At 42.7% G+C, this 15463-nt stretch overlaps 1 protein-coding gene across 1 annotated transcript; it reads left to right on the top strand.

Annotated features, from left to right (window-relative positions):
* The first annotated feature begins 909 nt into the window (after positions 1 to 909).
* LOC137378653 (probable G-protein coupled receptor 139) lies at positions 910 to 14251 on the top strand. The gene is made up of 2 exons (XM_068048942.1): positions 910 to 994; positions 13359 to 14251. Exons 1-2 carry the CDS (start codon positions 910 to 912, stop codon positions 14249 to 14251), a joined length of 978 nt encoding a protein of 325 aa, XP_067905043.1.
* Positions 14252 to 15463: the final 1212 nt, after the last annotated feature.

Below are 15463 nucleotides of genomic sequence, written 5' to 3' on the forward strand. Positions count from 1 at the left end.
TGAAGGGGCTGGACAGGGTAGATGCAGAGAGGATGTTTCCCTTTGTGGGAGAAACTAGAACAAGAGGTCACAATTTACAAATTAGGGGACTCCCATTTAAGATGGCGATGAGGAGGAATTTCTTCTCCGAGAGGGTCATTAGTTTTTGGAATTCTCTTCCACAGTGAGCAAGTGAGGCTGGGTCATTGAATATGTTCAAGGCTGACTTAGACATATTCTCGATTGACAAGGGAATCAAGGGTTATGGGGGGCAGATAGTGGAGTTACGGCAAAAATCAGATCATTCATGATCTTCTTGAATGGTGAAGCAGGTTCGAGGGGCCGAATGGCCGACTCCTGCTCCTATTTCTTATGTTCTTATTCTTTTCATACAGTTTACCATATCCAATTTCTCTCCTCCGACCCCATTATTCTCGGACTTTGGCAGCAGCATCTTCTTGTTTTCTGAGGACAGATTAATAAAGTACTTATTACCTCTTCCATGTTCTCTGCTCGAAAGCTGATTCCCTTTTTGCTCCCAAATTGGTCACATTTCTTTAATTTTAATTTCCTTTTTTCATGTTGATAAAAGTAATAATGATAATAATACTATATTACTTTGGAACAGTTGTGGTGGTCTTTGAAGATTGAAGCAGAATAAAGTCCATTTTCAGGCACATCTCCCTCTAAAACACCTGACCTCAGCAGGCCAAATGCTGAAGTGAAATGACCAGAATTAAACTGATTTCTGAAGATTCATATTCCTCGATTTGATGAGCATAAACAGAACATGGATCAAAGTTTATTATTTAAGTAGAAGTTGATCACCCAACCTAATTATGTCCCTGGACGATGTGTTGTGTATGTATAAAGGCTCCTTTAGATGATCACAGTTTCAGTTAAAGTTGGAGTTCTTGCTTTAAACTGAGCATGAAATATTTGTTCAATTTAATACCGACACTCGCTGATGTTGAGATCATTTACTGTCCTGTGCTTGGTGCCATTGGAGTGCCCAGTAAGTTACTAATAAGTTCCTAATATCTGTTTATTGTTGTGTCATTGGTGAAGTGTTTCTGCGATCTGGGTGCAAATTGTGCTAGTTTTGAGAAATGCTTTTTTCCTCAAGTTTTGTTCAAACTCATTTGAATGTCTCTGAAATCTGCCATGAACCAGCACGATCGGTCAGCATTTTGGAGTGAATTATACATATTTCTTGATATATTTAAGAGTGATAATCTCGTGCAGCTTTATTAATACAGTTGAAAATGGATTTAACACAAAAAATAAGCATTTGAAATCTAAGATTTAAATAATTGAAAATGAATTTGAAAAGCTGTACAGAACTGTTTAATCGTTACTTGAAAGACAATAGTCAGTTTCATAGTAATAAAAAAGTAATGTTGAAATTATTTTAAAACATGCCTATTGGTGCCCTTGTGCCTAAACAAAACAGCTTAATTTTAGGAGCCTCCTTGAAGGCTCATAAATAGGCACAATTGGTGAAAATTGTCCATGGTGATGAATTAGATCTAGAAACGTGGACAGTTTTGTGGACAGTACCAGTATCTAACGTAATATTTATAAGCTAACACAAAAGATCATGCAAATCCTATTTTGCACTGAATGTAATTTGGCTGATTTGGGGTGAATAATGCTGCAAAACCGAAGCTACCGATGTCTTTACATTTTGACTGTTTTATTTCTGGAGGTTTTATAATGTGGCACTGTGTCTGATATCTTCATTACATCTTCATCTGCAGTCTGTTTTCAGTGTGTATACACTGCAGATATGGTATTTGTTTAATATGATTCTAATAATAATAATAATTGTGGAATCCATTGTGAGATGCTTGACCTCATGTGTTGCCTCACCTTCCTCTTCCTGCTCTTTTAGCAGATGTTGTGCAGGTCATTGAGAAGATTGTAAAGGGAAAAGGGGAACGTGAGCCTGAAAGGAGATTACTGGAGATTTATGGGCAAGACATGTTCTGGGCTCAACAATGATCTATGTCAAGTGATAAGTGTAATGTTTTTCGATTAGGCAGAAAACAAACTTAATTGACTTTGTTGGAGCAAAGGATGAAAGTAGCACAGTTGATGTTATGTCCATGTATTTTAGATAGGTGGTTGACAAAATTCTTCACTTATTAAAGACTTGTTATCAAAACTGTCGTCCATGGGATTAAAAGGAAAGTGGCTGTGTCATTATGAAATTGGCTTAGAGGCAGAAAGCAGAGTGTTGCGGTGGCCATTTATTTTTCAGACTAAAAGGAGGTAAACAGTGGTATACACTTGGAGTCAGTGTTGGGAGAACTGCTCTTTTTGATATATGTTAATGACATTGTGTTGGATATATAGGGCATCATTTCAAAGCTTCCAGGTGACACACAACTTGGAAATGTAGTAAACAATAGGATAATAGGACCTTGGGCCTTAGTTCAGGAGATCAGGATGGAGAATCAGTTTTGGTGGAATGAGGAATAGTACGGGAAAGAAGTCACCAGTGGGAGTGTCTACAGGCCCCTGAACAGTAATCACAATGCAGGATGAAGTGTACAAGAAGAAATATTAAGTGCTTGTGAAAATGGGACGGCAATAATCATGGGTGAATTTAATCTACATATAAACTGGAAAAATCAGATTGACAATATTAGCCTGGATGAGGAGTTCATAGAATGCTTTCAAGACAGTTTCTCAGAGCACCACAGCGGGTTCTGCAACCAACCAAAGATCAGGTTATATTAGACTTGGTATTGCGTAAGGTGACAGGATTAATTAATGACATCAGAGTAAAAGTAGAAGCAACCACAATATGATTGAATTTTACATCTAGTTGGAAAGAGACAAGAGTGGGTCTGAGAATAGTACTTCAAACTTGAATAAGGGTAATTATGTGGGCATGAAAGCTGAGCAAGCTGATGTGAACTGGGTTGATAGATCAATAACGAAGCAGTGGCAGACATTTAAGGGGATATTTCAGAATACTCAGAATAATTATATTCCTACCATAAAGAAAAATTCTAGCGAGAGGACCTGCCATCCGTGGTTAACTAAAGGAGTTTAGGAAAGCATCAAACTTAAGGAAAAAGCATGTAATTGCACAAAAATGAGTGGCAGTTCAGATGATTGGTCAGAATATGAAGAATGGCAGAGAATGACTAAAAGGTTAATTAGGAGAAAGAAATTAGAGTATGAGAGGAAGCTAGCTGGAAATGTAAAAATGGATAGCAAGAGTTTCTACAGGTATTTACAAAGGAAAAGAGTAAGTAAAGTAAGTGTTGGTCCTCTAGAGAGTGAGAATGAGGAGTTAATAGCAGGTAATAAGGAAATGGCGGATGCAATGAACTAATATTTTGCTTCTGTCTTCTCTATAGAGGATACAAAATACATTCCAGTAATAGCTGTTTATCAGGAAGTGGAAGGATGAGAGGAACTTGGTGAAATTACAATCACCAGAGAAGCGGCACTGACCAAAGATATCTGGAAGGTCACTGACCCCTTTCTTGTGGAGCTGCGGGCCTGGGTCCTGATCGATTTCATCCTCGGGTCTTAAAAGAGATGGCTAATGAGGTAGTAGGTGCGTTAATGTTAATTTTGCAAAATTCGCTAGATTCTGGAAAGGTGTCATCAGACTGGAAAGCCCCTCTATTCAGGAAGTGGGGGAAGCAGAAAACCTGTAACTAATGGCCAGTTAGCTTGCTGTCTGTTGTGGAGAAGGTGTTATAATCAGTCATTAAGGAGTTTGTAGCTGGGTACTTACAAAAACTCAAGGTAATCGGAAATAGTCAGCAGGGTTTTGTGAAAGGGAAATCATGTTTAACCAATTTGTTGGAGTTCTTTGAAGGAGTGACATGTACTGTGGATAAAGGGGAACCCATTGACGTACTGTACTTGGATTTCCAAAAGGCATTTAGCAAGGTGCCACATAAAAGGTTTATGTGCAATGTAGGAGCCCATGGTGTAGGGGCTAACATAGCAGCACAGAAAAAAAGATTGGCTGGCTGGAGAAAACAGGGGTCTGTGCTGAGGCCTCAACATTTTATAATTGATATTAATGACTTAGATGAGGGAACTGATGGCATCGGAGCTACATTTAAAGATGACACAAAGATAGTTAGGAAAGTATGTTGTGAAGAGGTCAAAAGGAGGTTGTAGAGTGATATAGATAGGCTGAGTGAGTGGGCAAGGATCTGGAAGATGGAGCATAATGTGAGAAAATGTGAAGTTGTTCACTTCGGCAGGAAGAATAAAAAAGCAGAGGATTATTTAAATGGAGAATGACTTCAGAATTCTGAGGTGCGAGGGGATCTAGGTTTTCTCGTGCATGAGTTACAAAAAATTAGAATGCAGGTACAGCAGGTAATAAAGAAGGCTAATGGAAAGCTATCCTTGCTTATGAGAGGAATTGAGAATAAAAGTAAGGATGTTATGCTTCAGTATACAGAACATTGGTGAGACCACATCTTGAATACTGTGTGCAGTTTTGGTCTCCTGATTGAAGGAAGGATGTGAATGCATTGGAGACAGTTCAGAGGAGGTTTACTAGATTGATACCTGGAATGAGAAGGTTGTCTTATGAGGAAATATTGGACAGACTGGGCTTGATTTCATTGGAGTTTAGTGGAGTGAGGGGAGACTTGATTGAAGTTGATAAGATCCTGAAGTGTCTTGACAAGGTGGGTGTAGAGAGGATGTTTCCTCTTGTGCGTGAGTCTAGAACTAGGGCTGTTTTAAAGTTAGTGGTCACCCTTTTAGGACAGAGATGAGGAGAATTTTCTTTTTATTTCAGAGGGTTGTGCGACTCTGAAACTCTCTGTTTCAGAAAGTAGTGAGGTGGTGTCATTGAATATATTTAAGGCGGAGCTAGGCAGATTCTTGTTAGGCAATGTCATCAATGGTTATTGGGGGTAGATGGGAGTGTGGAATTCCAAACACCAACAGATCAGCCAGGATCTTATGGAACGGTGGAGCAGGCTCGAGGGGCTGAATGGCCTACTTCTGCTCCTAATTCATATGTTCGTAAAATGACGGACTTCAGGACTCAGACTGGTGAAATGGGCAGACACATGGCAGATGAAATTTAATGCACTGAAGTATAAGTTTAATAATTTTGGTAGAAAGAACGAGGGCTGACAATATGAAGGGCATGGTACAATTTTAAAGGGGGTTCAGGAAGTGAGACTTGAAGAGGTATGTACACAAAGTTTTGAAGATAGCAGGGCAAGTTGAGAAGGCTGTTACAGAGGCATATGGGTTTCTTGGCTTTATTAATAATGGAATACAGGAAATAAGCATGGACACTTTTCTGATCATTTATGAAGCACCGGTTAGGCCTGAGCTGGAGTATTCTGGTCAATTCTGTGCAACACATTTTAGGAATAAAGCCACGCATTTAGAGAAGGTGCAGAGGAAATTTACCAGAATGGTTCCAGGAATGAATGATGTCAGTTACTTGGAGAGACCGGAAAAGCTGGCTTGTCCTTGGAGCAGAGAATTTTAAGAGGAAATTTGATCAAGGCATTCAAAATGATGAATGGTTTTGATAGATTAAATAAGGAGAAACTGTTACCAGTGGGTGAATGTTTAGTAACCAGAGGACACAGATTTAAGATCATTGGCAAAAGTACCAGAGGTAGCATGAGGTCACCTTTTATACAGCAAGATGTTGTGATCTGGAAGGCATTGCCTGAAAGGACAGATTCAATAATAAAAGGGAACTGGATAAATACTTGAATGGGAAAAGATTGCAGGGTTATGGGAAAAGAGCAGGACTAATTGGATAGCCCTTCAAAGATGATGCTGTGAAAACATGTTTACTTCAGAAATGGTGGTGTAATTGTCAACCGAATCCCAAAATGTTAGAGAACCCACTGGCCAGTTGTCAAGATCACGGTGCAGTAATATTAAACCAAATAAATTTAATACAGAGTCATGTACTTACAACATTGGAATGAAAATGAAGGAGCAATGCTCAAACTGAGCACTCACTCACTCACGTTCTGATCCTGAGTAGAAAAGGAACCAGTTTAGAGAACAGCCAGAAGATCTCTGGGCACAGAGAACAAGTTGTGAAGGAAAAGTAGAAAAACCTGGCCTTTTCAGCCTTGAAAGGAGTGACTGAAAGATGTATTTTCCGATGTAAAAAGTCTAGAACAATGAACATTCTGGGCACTATTTCAGACCAAACCATGACAGTGGGTCAGATTTCAGGAAGTTCTTCACACCAAAAGTCATCAAGCTATAGATTTGGTCTCGATACTGGAACAGAAACCCGGGAGCATGTGAGAAACTACTGAATATTGTATTGTGCGGACACATTATGGGGTTTTACTGGATGTTGGAATTGAAGGTGGATCAAATGGTCTTTAGAGTCAGAGAGTTGTACAGCATAGAAACAGGCCCTTCGGCCCATCGCGTCCATAATGCCTCTCTATACTAATCCCACCTGCCTGCACTAATTCCATATCCCTCTATGCCTTTCTCATTCAAGTACCTCTCTAGCTTAATCACATCTTTCCTTTAGTGTGGCGAACAGAACTGCGCACAGCACTCCAAATGCGGCCTAACCAACGCTATGTACAATTGTAACATGATGTCCCATCTCTTGTATTCAATGCCTAGGCTAATGAAGGCAAGCATGCCACACACCTTCTTCACCAGCCTGCCTACCTGTGTTGCCACTTTCAGGGAACTATGTACCTGCACCCAAGGGAGACACCAACGACACTCCCCAGGGCCCTGCCATTCACTGTATATGTCCTGCCCTGGTTTAACTTCCCAAAATGCATCACTTCACACTTGTCTGCGTTAAATTCCATTTGCCAATCCCTTGCCCACTTTCCCAGTTGATCTATATCCTGTTGTAACCTTAGACAACCTTCTTCACTGTCCACTGTACTACCAATTTTGGTGTAATCTGCAAAATTACTGATCATGCCCCCTACATTCACATCCAAGTCATTAATATATATGACAAACAACAGAGGACACAGCACTAATCCCTGCGGCACACCACAGGTCACCGGCCTCCAATCTGAAAAACAACCCTCCACTACCACCCTCTGCCTACTGTCACCAAGCCAATTTGGTATCCAATTTGCTAGTTCACCCTGGATCCCATGTGTTCGAACCTTCTGGACCAGCCTACCATGCAGGACCTTGTCAAAGGCCTTGCTAAAGTCTATGTAGACAACGTCCATCGCCCTGCCCTCGTCAATCCTCTTGGTCACCTCCTCAAAAAATTCAATCAAATTCGTGAGACATGATTTCCCATGCACAAAGCCATGCTGACTATCACTAATCAGACCTTGCCTTTCCAAATGCATTTAAACCCTGTCTCTCAGAATCCCTTCCAATAACGTTCCCACCACTGATGTAAGGCTCACCGGCCTGTCGTTCCCTGGCTTATCCCTGCTGCCCTTCTGAAATAAAGGCACAATATTAGCTATCCTCCAGTCTTCCAGTACCTCACCCGTGGCTAATGATGATACATAAATATCTGCCAGGGCCCCAGCAATCTCCTCCCTTGCTTCCCATAGCATCCTAGGATACACCTGGTCAGGCCCTGGGGATTTATCCACCTTAATGCGCTTCCAAACCTCCAACACCTCCTCCTTTGTAATGTTCTTTCTGCCCATTCTAACCTCCATTCATCTCCATCTAATACACTGCTGCTCCTATCCTATCCAGTACAAACTCCTACTCACCCTGTGCTCACTGAGCTTCATTTAGCTCCTGGTTTCCCCAGTGTCTCCAATTTAAACCTCTGTTTCTCCTGTTTAAATTCCTTCATCGCCCACCCTTCCTTCTCTTTAAATTAGATGTAGAATTTTAGATTTCGAGATACAGCACTGAAACAGGCCCTTCGGCCCACCGAGTCTGTGCCGACCATTAACCAACCATTTAAACTAATCCGACACTAATCCCATATTCCTACCACATCCTCACCTGTCCCGATATTCCCCTGCCACCTACCTGTACTAGTGGCAATTTTATAACGACCAATTCACCTATCAACCTGCAAGTCTTTTGCCTGTGGGTGGAAACCGGAGCACCCGGAGGAGACCCACGCAGACACAGGGAGAACTTGCAAACTCCACACAGGCAGTACCCAGAATTGAACCCGGGTTGCTGGAGCTGTGAGGCTGCGGTGCTAACCACTGCGCCGCCCTTATAAATTTCCCCAGCCCTAAAACCCCCTCTGATCTCTCATTCCTCTAACTGTCCACTTGTGAACCCCTTCACTCCACCCCACCACTGGTGGCCATCCTTGCAGCTACCTGGATCCCATGCTCTGGAACTCCCCTCCCCCACCTCTGCACTTTCTTCTGCTCTTAAACATTCCTTGAAACCCACCTCTAAAGCTTTTGGTCAACCCTCCTAATATGCTCCTTTTCGGTTCAGTGTCAATTTTTTCCTTATGCTTTGAGGAATTTCCCTAATTTGAAGGTGCTGTCTAAATGAAAAATTGTTGTTTGAAAGAATATTCAGTGGAATAAATTACCACAACTACAGCTAAATTAGAAAAGAAAGATACATGAGCAGGAGCTGGTGTAAGAGTGCAGCAACATCGTTTGTAAGATTACTTTTTGTTTCATCAATAATTCTAACCCATGTGAATCCATGATTCACTGACCACTGTGTGTTTGTGCCAGAAAGGACGTTAAGTTTTGGGTTCAATCCCAGGTCTGTACAAGTAGGAGGCAATATCATTCCTGACAATCTTGCACATCCTGTAACTGTTGACTTTTGCCAGGCTCAGAAGATCATTCCAAGCTGCCCACCCTGCACACTGGATGACCTAGGATTAGCATTGTAGGGATGAAATACAATCAAAAATAGAGATACACTCCTTCAGGTAACAGAAAAACAGACGGATGAGATGTGTCAATATTGATTTTGTTCTGGCCCTGGAAAGAGTGGACAGCCAGGCCTTGTCTCAGTTGGTGATTGAAGGCCAATAATCTCCATCCCGGGTCTCCAGTGGTGCTCGAAAAGATCCCGGAGAACGGAATCCTCCACTGGACCAACCACCATACCAAATGGTAGAATGTTTCACCAGATTATATCCTGATGGAAGAAAAGGGTGAAGAAGTGGAGAGTGTGGAACAGCACATGGCAGAGGAAATCCCTCCCTTTCAGAGTGGAATGGCACAAAGGAAATTCCTGAGAGAAACGCTAAGTTAGAAAGGGGGCAGACAATAAGTGTATCCTGTCTGTGAGCAGTTCTTCCCAAGGGGCCAAATGAAATCAAACACAATTGCTCTAAGCATCTGAGCCCCTCAATACACTCAACAGACATAGGGTTCAGTTCAGATTCCATTCTGCAGACAACATTGTTGGCGAGCAGGTGGTGAATGCCTTTCAGGAGATTGAGCTGAGACTCCTGTGATCCAGCTTGTCCCTGACACTTGTAACCTTTGCAGCTTCTCTATTCCCCCTCTGTCCAGTGCAATGACAAAAGGCAGGTGTAGGCAGGAATTGTGGAGAATCAACACTGAGTTCAATGCCTCTTCGTCAGGAAGGCCCTTACTGGGAATCTGGGAGGATCCTCGATATATGTTTATTGCTTCAGGGTCTGAGACATTACATTGGCAACTGAATTGTTTTTTAGTTTAGTTTAGAGATGCAGCACTGAAACAGGCCCTTCGGCCCACCGAGTCTGTGCCGACCATCAACCACCCATTTATACTAATCCTACACTAATTCCATATTCCTACCATATCCCTACCTGTCCCTATATTTCCCGACCACCTAACTATACTAGGGGCAATTTATAATGGCCAATTAACCTATCAACCTGCAAGTCTTTGGCATGTGGGAGGAAACCGGAGCACCCGGAGGAAACCCACGCAGACACAGGGAGGACTTGCAAACTCCACACAGGCAGTACCCAGAATTGAACCCGGGTCGCTGGAGCTGTGAGGCTGCGGTGCTAACCACTGCGCCACTGTGCCGCCCGAATGTGTAAACATCGACAGCAACTCACTAACAAAGGGAGTAGTTGAGGTAAATAGCATAGATGCATTGAAGAGGGAGCTAGATAATCACAAGAGGGAGAAAAGAATAGAAGAATATGACGATAGGGTTAGCTAAAGAGGGGTGGGAGTAGGAAGATGAATTGATCAGATATTTTGCATCGGTCTTCAACTATAGAGGACACAAGTAACATCCCAGGATTACCTAAAATAAAAGCAAAATACTGCGGAGTGTGCGGCAGACCGTGTCCAGCCCATTTCCCGTACCTCTGCCCTCAACCCTTCCCCTCCCTCCCAGAACCGTGACAGGGTTCCCCTTATCCTCACTTTCCACCCCATCAGCCTCCATATCCAAAGGATCATCCTCCGCCATTTCCGCCACCTCCAGCGTGATGCCACGACCAAACGCATCTTCCCCTCCCTTCCCGTCAGCATTCCGAAGGGATCGTTCCCTCCGCGACACCCTGGTCCACTCCTCCATTGCCCCCACCACCTCGTCCCCGTCCCATGGCATCTTCCCCTGCAATCGCAGGAGGTGTAATACCTGCCCATTTACCTCCTCTCTCCTCACTATCCCAGGCCCCAAACACTCCTTTCAGGTGAAGCAGCGATTTACTTGCACCTCTTTCAATGTAGTATACTGTATTCGCTGCTCACAATGTGGTCTCCTCTACATTGGGGAGACCAAGAGCAGACTGGGAGACCACATTGTGGAACACCTTCGCTTAGTCCGCAAGCAGGACCCTGAGCTTCCAGTTGCTTGCCATTTCAACACTCCCCCCTGCTCTCATGCTCAAATCTCTGTCCTGGGATTGCTGCAGTGTTCTAGTGAACATCAACGCAAGCTCAAGCAACAGCATCTCATCTACTGATTAGGCACACTACAGCCTGCTGGACTGAACATTGAGTTCAATAATTTCAGAGCATGACAGCCCCCCATTTTACTTTCATTTTTAGTTGTTTTTTCTTATTTCTTTTTTTACATTTTTTACAATCTTTTTTTGCATTTATTTCATTTCATCTTAGTTTGTTTAGTTTGCTTACCCACTGTTTTTTTTTTCATGTTTGCACTTGCTGCTGTTCAATATTCAGTTCGTCAACACCTTTTCTGTACTAATGCTTTGTCTTTCAACACACCATTAACATATTGTTTGCCTTTGCTCCATGACCTATTGGTCAGCGATGTGGCCTTGTCCAATCTACACCTTCTCCTTTGTTATCTCTTGCCCCACCCCCACCTCACTTGCTTATAACCTGTGACATTTTTAATATTTGTCAGTTCCGAAGAAGGGTCACTGACCCGAAACGTTAACTCTGCTTCTCTTTCCACAGATGCTGCCAGACCTGCCGAGTGGTTCCAGCATTTCTTGTTTTTATCCCAGTATTAGCTGTCAATCAGGAAATGGAAGGGAGGGAGGAACTCAATAAAATTACAATCACCAAGGAAGTGATACTGAACAAATTGTTGGAGCTGCGGGCTGACAAGTCCCCGAGTCCTGATGGACTTCATCCTAGGGTGTTAAAAGAAGTGCTTAGTGAGATAGTTAATACGTTAGTTTTAATTTTCCAAAATTCCCTAGATTTGGGGAAGGTTCCGTTAGATTGGAAAATAGCAAATTTAACTCCTTTGTTCAAAAAGGGAGGAAGACAGAAAGCAGGAAACTACAGGCCAGTTAGCTTAACATCTGTCTGAGGGAAAATGTTAGAAGCTATTATTAAAGATGTTACAACAGGGCATGTAGAAAAGTTCAAGGTAATCAGGCAGAGTCAACATGGTTTTGTGAAGGGGAAATCATGTTTAACCAATTTATTTGAGTTCTTTGAGGGAGTTAGATGTACTGTGGATAAAGGGGAACCAGTGGATGTATTGTACTTAGATTTCCAGAAGGCATTTGATAAGGTGCCACATCAAAGGTCATTGCAGAAAATAAAAGCTCATGGTCATAGAGTCATCGAGTTACAAACAAAGAGTACGGAATACGGCCCTTTGGCCCATCGTGTCTGTGCCGGCCATCAAGCACCTATATATTTTAATCCCATTTTCCAGCACTCGGACCGTAGCCTTGTACCCTCTGCCCCTTCTCATTTGCTACTGCTCTGCCCATCTTACCAGCCCATCGAAATCGTCCGATAATCCATGTCTTTCTCCCTCACTATTTATGACACCACCAATTTTTGTGTCATCTGTGAACTTACTGATCATACCTCCTATATTCACTTCCTAATCATTAATGTACACTGCAAACAGCAAGGGTCCCAGCACCGATCCCTGTGGAACACCATAGGTCACAGGCTTCCACTCACAAAAGCAACCCTTGATCATCACCCTCTGCCTCCTGCCACTAAGTCAATTTTGGATCCAATTTGCCAAGTTGCCTTGGATCCCATGGGCTCTTGCCTTCATAACCAACCTCCCATGCGGGGCCTTATCAAAAGCTTTACTGAAGTCCATGTAGACTACATCAACTGCTTTACCCTCATCTACACATCTAATCACCACCTCGAAAAATTCAATCAAGTTTGTTAAACATGATCTCCCCCTGACAAAGCCGTGCTGACTATCCTTGATTAATCCCTGCCTCTCCAAGTGGAGATTAATCCTGTGCTTCACAAATTTTTGGCAATAGTTTTCCTACCACTGATGTTAGACTCACTGGCCTGTAATTGCCTGGTTTATCCCAGCTACCCTTCTTGAATAATGATGTCGGGGGTAATATATTGGCATGGATAGAAGGTTGACTAGCTAACAGGAAACAGAGAGTAGGCATAAATGGGTCATTTTCTGGTTGGAAAGATGCAACAAGTGGTGTGCCACAGGAACCTGTGCTGGGGCGTCAATTTTTTACAATTGATATAAATGACTTAAATGAAGGGAACAAAGGTATCTTTGCTCAATTAGCTGATGACACATAGGTAGGAAAGTAAATTATGAAGAGGACATAAGGGGGCTACAATGACCTCCCCCATCACCTCCCACCACCACCACCACCCCCTCACCCCCCACCCACTGTTAACTGTAAGCCGCCCTCTTCCCTTGCCTTCCCCTCTCTTGTTTAACAACAGGCTGACCCTAGGCCCCAGTTAACACCAGTCCCTCCCACCTCTCTCTCTTCCTTTCCCGCCATGCCATTGACACTAGGCCCTCCTCCCTTGGCCTCCTCCCTCACTGACCGAGGTCAGATGGCCAGAACTCATGTCTGTTTTTAAGATTAATGCTGCTTTTATTTCTCTCAATTGATTCACAATATGTTTTTTTTTAATTTTACAAACCGTTTCCTGCTGGAAACACTGGTCCAATCAGATGTCATTTTCAAATATGAGATGCAGAAAAATCAACAGAACATCCTGTTTAACTGATGCTTTTAACTTCACCAGTTTTTCTCGCCTTGTTTTTTTTTGCAGTTAACTTGCTGGCGATTGTGATCCTGTCTCGGGGAAACTGCGGTCTCTCCAAATGTGTCACTCATTACCTGGTAGCCATGGCAGCGGCCGATCTCATGGTTGTCATGACTGATGTGATTCTGAGGTGGCTTATTGTTTATTTCCCAGTTTCTTTCCTGGATATTACTCCTGTATGTAGTTTGGTAACGATGCTCATTGTTGCCACCACGGAGATTTCTGTCTGGTTTACAGTTGCTTTCACCTTTGATCGATCTGTGGCCATTTGTTGCCAGAAGCTGAAAACTAAATATTGCACTGAGAAAACTGCAAGGGTGATTATTGGAGCAGTGCCTGCGCTGAGCTGTTTGGAAAGTATTCCCTGGTTCTTCAAATTTAAAGCTCAGTACATCTTCAATAACTTGGAATGGTTTTGCATCGCAAAACCAGAGTATTACACTTCAATCTTCTGGGCAGCATACGAGATTCTTCACCGCCTTCTAACCCCTTTGCTCCCATTCGTTTTGCTTTTGCTCCTCAACACTCTGACCGTCAGACACATTTTAATAGCTAGTAGAGTCCGCCGGAAACTCCAGGTGGACAGTGATAGAGAGAGTCCCAGTGACCCTGAGATGGACAAACGCAGAAAATCCATCATTTTACTCTTCACTATCTCAGGCAGTTTTATTGTTTTATGGATGACCTATGTTACATGTTACCTGCATCAGCGAATTGCATTCATGTCTGATTCCCGTACCCCTTCACCCAACGCAAATACCATCGGATACCTGCTCCAGCTCCTCAGTACCTGCACAAACACTTGTATCTACACAGTGACTCAGAGCAAATTCCGAGAGCAGCTGAAAAATGTTGTGAAATATCCTTTCACTATGATGCTCAGATTCATCAAACAGTGAACAAAAAGATTTGTCAGCATTAGAATTCAGTTCCATCTCATAAAGAAGGCTACATCCCGATGAGCAGAGCTAAATTCAGAGCTCAGAGGAGCAGGAATATATCAGAGCCCAAAGCCCAGAGCTCCGAGCAGCTCAGCATTGATTCCCTTACAATATTTATCCAATTCCCTTCTGAAATTTTCTATTGTTTCTGCTTCCACCACCCTATCAGGAAGTGCATTCCAGATCATAACTCACTTACTAAATGTTTTTATTCCCATTTCCCCTCTGGTTCTTTTGCCAATTGCATTCAATCTGTGTCCTCTGTTTCCTGACGCTACTGCCAGTACAAACATTTCCTCCACATTGTCAGAACTCATGATTTTGAACAACTTTATTAAATCTCCTCTTAACTTCTTCCAAGAACAACAATCCCAGCTTCTCCAGTCTCTCCCCATGTAGTCCCTCATCCCTGCTACCATACTAATAAATCTCCTCCACTCCCTCACTAAGCCTGGACATCCCTCCAAAAGAATTGTATACAATACTCTAGTTGAGACCCAACCAGTGATTTGGAACAGTTTACCATAACTTGCTTGTTTTTGTACACTGTGCCTCTTGTCACGTTATCTGAGGGAACAGTGATGAAATATGACTTGAACTTGAGGAATTATGAAATAAAAGTAAACTATTGAACTATGGTATCAGAAAATGGACACTCTGCAACCTGGCAACATGGAGGGAAAGGTCAGCTGATACCCCTCCAGCACTGCAAATCCACATTATGAATGTCTGGAATGGCCTTGAGGAGACACACTGATATGTAAAACAGCCCATCCCATGCTAATGACTCATCATCAAATACTGAGCTAGCAAAGGATTTTGCAGACAGACTGACTCCAAAGCCAAGGCCAAAATAATAGGTGTGATATGACACCTGTTTATCAAAATGGAGCACATTCAAACACCATGATGTAACAATGGTCCCCACATCATGGAACATTGTATGAACATCCCAAGGAAGAGCCTCGAGAGTCACCAGCCTAAAACCAAAACCTGATAAGTTTTTACCATAAAAGAGTAATTGTTCTGGGAGAGGGATTCAGAAAACCATCCACACTGCACCCTCATCCCCAATAACATTCTAGTGAATCCACACTGCACCCTCACCCCCAATAACATTCTAGTGAATCCACACTGCACCCTCACCCCCAATAACATTCTAGTGAATCC

Source organism: Heterodontus francisci, chromosome 17, assembly GCF_036365525.1.
Source record: "Heterodontus francisci isolate sHetFra1 chromosome 17, sHetFra1.hap1, whole genome shotgun sequence".
Lineage (NCBI taxonomy): Eukaryota > Metazoa > Chordata > Chondrichthyes > Heterodontiformes > Heterodontidae > Heterodontus > Heterodontus francisci.